The 10000-nt window shown below is 38.1% G+C and overlaps 1 protein-coding gene across 1 annotated transcript in view; it reads right to left on the bottom strand.

Moving 5' to 3' along the window:
* The window catches only part of LOC137974426 (ferric-chelate reductase 1-like), a 76075-nt gene that overhangs the window by 20803 nt on the left and 45272 nt on the right, over nt 1-10000 (bottom strand). Inside the window, exons 6-7 of the mRNA XM_068821383.1 lie at nt 9045-9127; nt 5708-5827 (exon numbers count right to left, since the gene is read on the bottom strand). Of these exons, the coding sequence (XP_068677484.1) occupies nt 5708-5827; nt 9045-9127 (203 nt within the window). The remainder of the gene's footprint in view (nt 1-5707; nt 5828-9044; nt 9128-10000) is intronic.

The following is a 10000-nucleotide window of genomic DNA, read 5'->3' as shown; positions in this document are numbered from 1 at the left end:
TGGTCTTGGTCGTGGACGAAGAAACCCAAAGAGGAGATTGGCCCCTTGCTCGTGTCACAAGGATCTTCCCTGGGAAAGATGACACAATCCGCATTTGTGAAGTGAAGACAAAGTATGGTCTGTATAAGAAACCTGTCGCGAAGCTGGCATTGTTGGAGGAGTGTCCACCATAACGGATTACGTGAACAATGGCGGGAGAATGTCGCAATTATAAATACATTGGTCAAGTTCAAATAACATTTAGTTCAGTTTGCATGATTTGAGTATCTGGAATTGTGGTCATGTGTTAATGACATGAATCAAGACCTCATGTTTTTTTGTGTTGTTTTTTGGTTTAGTCGCCATTTTTGATGTAAAAGTTTTGGCAGAAATACAGTTCTCTTATTTTGTAGCTGTTTGGTCAGTGTGGTGATCGCTATAAGGTGACATAGTTATTTAAGAAAAGAAAAAAAATCATCTAAATGTCACAGATGTTACGTAATGTCTGTGACATTAAATCATATTGTGGCTGCCATTTCTAGAAATTATTTTGGACAAAGTTGACATGAGGAATGTATTGACTCCACTGCGAGGTTTTTTCTAATAAGAGTGTTTGGAGTCATTTACATTTTCCAAGGTTCATTTTATCCAGTCAAAATTGAGCATTATGCATAATAGTAGTAGTAGTAGTAGTAGTAGTAGTAGTAGTAGTAGTAGTAGTAGTAGTAGTAGTAGTAGTAGTAGTAGTAGTAGTAGGTCCTTCTTTTGATGGCTTCCTTGGTGATCTTCTCTTCACCTTCTTTCAGTTGCTTATGGAGGAGGCAGCGCCAGCTGCTGCAATGTCTTCCCAGCTCTCGGGGTCTTTCATATACTTGCTAACAAAAAGAAACCCTAGAATTTGAGGACCCCCCTGAGCACACCAGTGTTGCCATCAAAGTGGAAATTTATTTTCTGAGCACTACAACATGTCCACTTTGTAGTCTAATACATCTTTTGAAAAATCTTGTTTGTAACACCACATGTGTTGAATTGCCCTTCTACACCGCATTCCAGTAGGGCATGGTGTATTATCAGGGGCACCATTTGGCGTTGTTAAGGCAATCAAGTAGTTTACTGAAGGACAGAGATTTTCGTTTATCACGCTAGGATAGTTTGAAACCCAATCTTCACTTACAGCACTTACCACTTGACTTGATGTTAATGAATTGTCATCACTTTTATCACTACCGTTTTCCTCATTGTTTCTTTCTTTTTTCGTCATCCAGCGGTTTTGAGCACTTATTGCTCAAAAGAATAGGGCTCTTTTTTTATTCCTGTAAAAAAAAAAGGACTAGTAAGACTCTCAAGCAAACTTGCGTTCTTTGTAAAAGCAAACAAAAATCAAGCAAGTTACTGATTCTTACCGCAAATTGCTTTGTCACAAGTATCCTTGGTTTTACATATTATTCCAAGCAGCTTAAAATGCCTACTTCGTCACACACACTGTGCCTTCACAATACTACATTTTCCATGATTATTGGACTTACATAACACAAGGCCACACTCTTGATCGCTTGACTGTTAAGTTGGCGACAAGGATATCTGGTCTTGCTCATGTTGTGACTGATCATTTTTTGCTCTCGAGGCCTCTGAATTTATATGAAAATTGACTTGCGAAATCTCGAGAAAGTATTCTCCATACGTAAATCAGAAAGCAGTTCTTATGAATTGGTGCGAAAAGTGTTCATTGTTCTCCTCGATTGGAGGAAATGGTGTAACAGGTGTGGCGTTTGTATATTGCATTCCATTGCACATTGCTTGCGCTGTATTCTGTTTGAAAGCACTTAATAATCTAATCTTGTAATCTTAAGGTCAAGATAGTTCAAAATTATTTCACACGAGAACTTGATCGCTTGGTGTGGACTGTTCTTGGTTCGTTACAAAATATAGTGTCACCTGTGTTGTCAAAGACTGAAAGTTCAGAAAGCTAAAATCTGATTGGGACAAACAGAACAAGGTTGAATAGGAAAATTCAAACAACATTGACTTGAAAAAATGCATATGTGACCATCCAGATGAAAAGGATGCTTAAACCATTTCTTCCCAAACGAGTTTCAAAACAGTGTTTCAAACAAATTTAAACACGTTTCAAACATTTTCAAACATGTTTCAAATGCGTTTCAAACAACAGCGTTTCATCGCCTTTCGAACACAAGTGTCACATTTCCTTGTGTTTGAAACAGAAGAATTAACATGTGCATAATTATAGTATCAGTCGGTTCTTCTGCATGAATTGCCTTAGCAGTCTTTGTAAGTTTTTTCAAATATGAATAAATTTCACTTTTTTCTTCAAAACGTTTCTGAAGCCAAATAATTTCAAGATCTTTTGAATGGAAATGAACGAAAGTACGAGTGTCTGTTTCTTCGCTAGGATGCCAGAGGTTTTTTCTCTCTTAGAGCGATGGAATGGCAGCTATATTATGTTAAACCTGGATTGAAACCAGCGAAAAATGCAAGAAAAATATTTTTTCGAAACCGTACCTGCAGAACACGAAAAGCATGGACTGTCAAGAGCTTTTGGTGACGTAGCATGGACGTGTAGCCGCATCGAGCCACTGAAGGAGCAGGAAATATTAAGCCTCGTTTATGCTTAGGTGTGAGTGTCTGACCTGGCTTGAGCCTGCGATCTATTCAACAACCAGTCCCTGGTCAGTGGTCAACTTAAAAAAAAAAAACAGCTGACCTTGATAAGGTCCAGCTTGAGCCCATATGGTCATGTGATACTGGTCAGCGGATGCCTTGTTTTGACAGGTGTCAAGTCACCATTATAAACATTGATGTCCAATATCAAAGATGTACGCTGTAAACTAGATAGAGTGTCAACTCCACTGGAGTATTGCCTCCTCGATGAGCTCTAAACTTGGGCCTGTGGTATGGTTACGTGATACTGGTCACATTGGCATACATGGAGGGGCGGACGTACATACGTACACATGTTCATGACGTCATGGCTATAAAACCAAATTTTCTCTCATCGATGGGTTACCATATTTTCGTAACTATGGTGCTCCACCCGCACCGAAGGCATGCGCGTGCGCACGCGTGCGCACGCGTGCCTTCGGTGCGGGTGGAGCTCCGCTATCAGACGTGGTGGCTAGGAACAACTTCAGTGAGACCACTCATTGAGGGGAAATTGATTTATCTGTAAAAGCCGTGACAACTTTTTAACAGGCCAGAAGGAGGTTCCAATTTACAGTGGCAATCACTATTATTATTATTTGTCTCGAAAGATAAGTACTTTAAATGTAAAAGCAATAGTTTCCACAAAATCTGTGCCATCCGGGCAAAATACAGTTTTCTTAACAGGCGTGAAACAAACAAACAAACAAACAGCAAAAATGCATACATGTCATTTTATAACATAAATTCAATAGCGCTAGCGTGCTTCATATTCTTATTGAGCACGCTAATGAAGACAGCAAACTAACACCTTGACAAAATACTTTTTTAACACGAGTGACTCTTTATACGCATTGGAAAAAGAGTTTACCCTTCAGTTTTTGACCGGTCTGAGATGAGATTTAATCATAATTTAATATTGCTAGAATTTTGATGTAATTAAATTCAATAGTGCGAGCGTGCTTCATATTCTTATTGAGCACGCTAATGACATCAGGAAACTAACAGCTCGTTGATAATGTTATAAAACAATTAGTTCATGGGTCAGCTGTGCGTATGTCGAGATATTGAGCACTTGGGAAGTTTGGAGAGCACTCAAGAGGCTAGAGTTGCACTCGGCTGCGCCCAGTGCAACTCTTATGCCTCTTTCGCGCTCTCCAAACTTCCTGCATGCTCAATATCTCGAAATACACACGCTGACGCATAAACTAATTGTTAATTGGGAAAATGAGAGTTTGGCTACAAAAAAGCTAATCTTCAAGTCAACTCATAGGGTAGAGCTTTATCTATAATGTGTCGCCTAAAGATAAGTTTCTCATAAAGAACTATGGAACTTCAACTTCTCACAAACTGAAAGAGTGTCCGTGAAATCTACCCAAAGTACAGTTTCTTAACAGGCCGTGAACTTCCGGTTTGAGCAGGCTGTAGATGTACAAATCTTTTCCTAGGACACTGTGAATTTTACGGATTTCACGGAAAGAAACATAAAACAATATTTTTAATATTAACGTAAGATACTTACCGTTTGAAAGAGAAGAACTTCCTTTAAATGAAAATCAACAATTTCCGTGAAATCTGTGATATCCAGCCAAAATACAGTTTTTCTTGACTGGCCATGAACTTCTAGTTTGCAGACCAGGCAGTCGACGGGCAAATCTTTTTCGAGAACACTGTGGAATTTACGGATTTCACAGATTTCCTATTATAGAGAACTGACTAACAGGGGGTAGCATGACGATTCCTTTCGAAAGTGTTTTGATGTGTACTAATTATCGATGTGGACCGAAATAAGAAGGGAACGAAGAAGTGTGGAACATGATCTGTCTACCTACCCAACTACCTGCCTACCTTCTAGAAACGTTTGTAGCACGGTAAGTTGAGTAAGTTCAGGGACTGAACATTGACAACAAAACAAAACAAAAAGCCCTCTACCATGCACAACAAAACACTCTTTCGTTAATTATTATATAATTTGCCAGTTTGCAGATGCCCTAGAAAATGGTGTTCCTCCAGATGACCCATTCATGCTAATTTAATACATGCACTGATTAGCTGTTGTTTCGTTTGTGATACAGACTACCATTATGTATCCAAGCAAGGGTTGCTTTTCAATGGTAACTCGTGTCAATGTTCTTGTTTAAATCTAGTGTATATTGCCCAAGTCTATTAAAAGCAGAGTTTTTAATTTGACTGAAGGGAGTTAATTTTTGCCGCATATTCTTTTGCGGGAGTTTATTCTTTGGGAACTATTTTTTTACGGATCATGGTCAATCCGCAAAATCCACACAAATTAAACCGAAATTTTTTTCATGCTACACGGTAAGCGACAAAAGAAGGACTGGTCACAGTCTAATTTTAAGGTTCTTTGGTGCTATATTGCCACTACAGTTCAACCTTTGTGCATGTACCTTCATTGATGTCAAGTCTTGTTTTGTTGTCGCTAACAAGAGGTGAGGCCATGGCCACAATTATGGAACCTCACACATTACCTCCAGTGTTCTTACAGTACTAACGTCTTACAGTCATCAAAATTTATACTATTTACTGTGACCATGCTCATGCAATCCTTTTGCAGACAAAATATCATAGGTAATCTTGGGTGACTGTCAAAGCCTTGGTGACATCCCAATGTTACAGACTGAGACACAATTTACATAATTTTTTGTGAAAAACTGTCCTGTCCCAAATTCTGTGGGAGGTTTGACAAAAGACAATTATTTCTTTATAATTATATCATAAGAAAGATAGGTGTCATTTGTCACGACAACATTTGCAATTTTGGACAAATGCTTGTGTTTGGTAGACCTACATGCATTTTAACTTGTGTAAATTGGGATGGAGACAAACAGCTTCAAGTCAACTAAAATTACTACATGTACCTGTACATGTATTTTTATTTCTTGGTCAAATCATTTAAAACATGACAACAATACAAAGACCATGGAAGACACAGTCTAATAGTACCAGAGGTATTAAAACCAGTACCCGAAGACAATGTGGGTGTTGCACATATACATGTAATATACCCATAAGCCAGATGACTTGGTTTAAAAATTTAGTTAGAACTTACCATGAAGCTGAATAACTATCAAGTCATACGGGGAAGCTTCAAGGATCTCAATTTCTTCAAGATTCACTGGGCTCATTGAGTGACTAAACCAGCGGTGCTCATGAAGTGTTCCATCTTTTTCTGCAAATATATTTTAAATGCAAACAAATCATCAACTGTTAAACGACTAGTAAAATTCAATTTATTGTGAATTTTATGTGCATTCCATGATTCATTTGAGGGACTGTAAGACGCTTTTTTCCTTTTTTCCCTTTACTTATTGTAATCAATGGATCATAAACTTCCTCTCTTATTACTATTAACTGGTGCCATTTCAGAGTCCTTCAAGACAATCTGCAATAATTTTGAACACTAAAAACCCACACTTATTTTCAGTTATGTATAACACAAGATTGAAATAACATTTTCCCAAAAATATTTATAATGCACTTGTCACTGGAAACCCAGCCCGATCCAGGGAAACGTGGGAGAGATGAAGTTAGCTGAGCCAAAAAGCCAGCATCTTTACACAAAGCCCTAACAAAAAACCTTTAGATTTTTCCAAGATTGTTCAACGTTTAATAGACAAAGTGAAATACATCTGTGTAAGTACAGGTATAAGTTTCTATTTCTATGACAAACCTCCACACTCTGTGACTATTCATGAGGCTAATATCAATCAGCCAGGTTTAAATTAAGTAAACTACTGATACCTCTCTGGGGAATACCTATTTTGCTGAAACATATTCGCTTTCAGCTTCAGAAGCTGCCACTTTAAAATGGCTATGTGAAGTTAAGATTTGCAGATCATCGCAGTTATAAACATTACTTGAGCAGTAACTAAAGGAATGCTTGATAGAGCACTGCAATGGTATCACAGAGGTCAGGGTTTGAATCTGTTCAAGCCTGAAGTTTTTAGGCTTTCCTTTAATTTGTTACTGCTTAAGTAACATTTTATAACTGCAATGATCTGCAAATCTTTACTTGATTCTTTCTGCACTTCAAATAAATTACATGGCCTTCCTATAATATAATATATCAACTTTCATCATTGTCCACCATGTGCTTCAGACGAGAGTCCAGTCCCCAAAAAATAATGCACAAAGTAAACGTTGTACAGTGTACATGCGTAAATCCCCAGTTCTTCTTAAGTCTCCCCATGGGGGAATTCTCTATTTTCGAATTCCCCATAATATAATACACTTTGTTTGCCCCCCAAATGTTGCATAAACCATTGTTTTCAAATGCTCCCCAAGAGCATTTGAAAACTATAGTTTATGCAAAATTTGGGGGCAAACAAAGTGTATTATGGGGAATTCGAAAATAGAGAATTGGGGGTGGGGGTTTTTGGTGACAAGCACATTGCATTTTTTTTCACATTCACTGAGCAGGCATAGTCAATTAATCTGGTTTTAATAAACTTTCAAATATCAATATAAAAAGTAAATTAAATTAAGAATTAAAATGAAATTTATACAAAGGAATTAAAATTGACAACAAACAAGAAAAGATCAACACAAACACAAAATCTTGCAAAGAGGTAGGAAAATATGGCCAAATATCAGCCAGAATCCTAAAAGGTAATATTGATTTTTATTAAATAAATGTAGCATAGTAGTACAGTATTGTGCAAAAGTAATGAGAGCGTAATTCGACGAAATTCGCGAATTTCGGGGCTTTTCGACGAAAAATGGCCTACTGTTCCTCTGTGCCTACTGTACCTCTGTTCCTCTGTGCCTACTGTTCCTCTGTGCTGTTCCTCTGTGCCCACTGTTCCTCGGTGCCCACTGTGCCTACTGTTCCTCTAGGACCGGTCTTAACTAGTAAGTGACGTCACTGGTGCGTCTTACACCGCACATAAATCAAATTCGTTCTTCCCGAATTTTCCTTTCGAGTTTTCGAGCGCCCTTTTGGTGAAGTTTCTGAGCGTATTTCTGGCCAGCACAACACTAGAATGTATGCGATCGATAGAAAGCAACATCTCAATCCTTTTCCATTCCTTTAGCAGAGCTTTTTCGTAACAAATCATTTATAGCAGTCTTTCCAAAGCGACAAAGTTTACACAAGCAGGACAAATGCTTGACTTCTTTTCGATAATTGTTGATTTCAGTTTACAGTGTCCCCAACTTAGTGCTACAGCGCTAGAATGACTAGACACTTAAAATATTACGAGTTCCTTTCCTTTTCTCTTCGATGAGGCTGTTGTTTTTGACTCATTTAAGCATACAGCTTGAAACTCGGCACATAATTGGTTCATCTTTCATAGCACACCAAATTTAGAAACAACGGGATGTGTTGTCGTGTCAAAAAAAGAAACAACTTGCACGTGTGTGGATTGAAAGTCGAAAGGTATTGAACAGTGCTCTTCCTTAATAGTCCAAAAAATCAAAACAAAAAAGCTGCCAGCACATAAGGTGTTTAAGCAATATATTTAGTCTTTTACCGCATTGAATGGAAATGGGACCATTGATGTTGTTTTTTACTGGGGTGACTTGCCAGCCCCTGCTAAAAAGTAAGTAAGCTTTTGATACGTATAATAATTCATGAACGTGTATCAATTCTATATCTCTAAATTGATAGATAGACCCGGGAACAATGTTTACTGTTGTGACGCTACAAGGTAACACACGCCGGCTCGTTAGTTACAGGCTTCGCATTGTTGACAACAGATTGTTCTCACGACCAAAGGAATGAAATTGTTCTGTCGAGTCTTCTCTGCCGAGAAAATGGATAAAAACACATTACAAAGGGCGAATATTGTACAGAAGTGAAACTGACACACTTCTTAACTATCTTCAAAATAGTAATGGCTGAAGTGACCGCAGTTGTTTACAAGCCTAAATGGCCGATTGATGTGCTGGATCTTTGCAAACCACACTACGAAATTTCGCGTACAACAAGCGAAATTACGCTTTTGGCTGAGAATTTTCGTACTGGTCTCGAAAATGCGGCGAATTTTCTCTCTTTGTTTTAGCGAAATGATGCCGGAAACATCGCGAAACGGCGCTCGAATAGACCATATTCGTATTCCCAGTATTGGACTGGAACTAGCTTGCAATGGAGGCTAATGCAGGGGAATATGGAAAAACGATTTGCATTTGAAAAGATTTCCCCACATTAGCCTCCATTGCAAGCTACATGTAGTTCCAGTCCAATACCGAGAATACGAATATGGTCTAATTTTCGAGCGAAATTTCGTCGAAAGTTCGCAGGGACAAAGAACAAAATTCGCGCATTTCGCTCTCATTACTTTTGCACAATACTGTATTTGGCTCATGACATATATTTAGTCAATAAAAATTACTGAGATGTAGATTGTACTATTGTGTTTCAAGATCAGTGATTCAGTTTTCAATACCTACGGGCCCTGATGCAAATATTAAATATAAATCCTTATTCAGGTCCACAGCCATCATACTGCTAGTTTTCTGCCTGGAAAATCTGAAAAAAATCTGAAAAATTTATGTGGCTCCAATGGGATTCAAACCCATGACCTCTGCAACGCTGGTGCAATGCTTTATAATTACCAACTGAGCTATGATTATGAAGCCACAAAGTTGGGACCAGGTCAATTTCATATAACAATTATCAATAATTATGACAATTAATGTAATCACAGCTGTAATCAATGTAATAATAATAATCATAATCATAACAATAAATGTAATAATTAATGAAAACAATACTGTAAATGGTTTCATGAGTCATGTCATAATTAAGTAAAGTACGATCGTCCGAGTGAGTGTAGTCCTGAAAAGGACTGTTTGAGATGACACTGACTGACGTTTCGACAACCTGAGCGGAAGTCATCTTCAGAGTCGAGTGATTTGTGGAACGCCATTAGATACTATAAGAACTCCAGTCGTAGATGTCATTGGTCAACTTATTTGTGATCTTATTGGTTGACTGTCAGTTAAGCCTATAGATGTAATAGCTAGGCTGGTGATTGGTGTGTTTCAATCCGTCTGTAGGTTTAAGATCTGTATGTGTATCGTAGAATAGGTTGGGCAGCACGGTGACAGAGTAAATCAGTGTGTTGTTTGTCTGTTGATGTCGTAGATGAGTCGTTTGTAGGGTGCGGGTACCAGTCTCTGACCAGGATTGTATACGGTTTCAGTACGGCAGTGCTTTTCCAAGGGTAAAGGGTAAAGAGTAAAGGGTAAATGGCTAGTATTTACCTTACAAAATTTAGCATTTTAATTTCTTTAATTTTTAACAGCCGGACCCGCGAGTTAAGATTTACCACAAACGATATTACCTTGTTGCCCGCATTTCATCTTTGTCTTTCAAGTTCCTTGAAAGTTATAAAAGTCA

Source organism: Montipora foliosa, chromosome 10 (genome assembly GCF_036669935.1).
Source record: "Montipora foliosa isolate CH-2021 chromosome 10, ASM3666993v2, whole genome shotgun sequence".
NCBI classification, from domain to species: domain Eukaryota; kingdom Metazoa; phylum Cnidaria; class Anthozoa; order Scleractinia; family Acroporidae; genus Montipora; species Montipora foliosa.
This window is presented reverse-complemented; position numbering and strand designations above follow the sequence as displayed.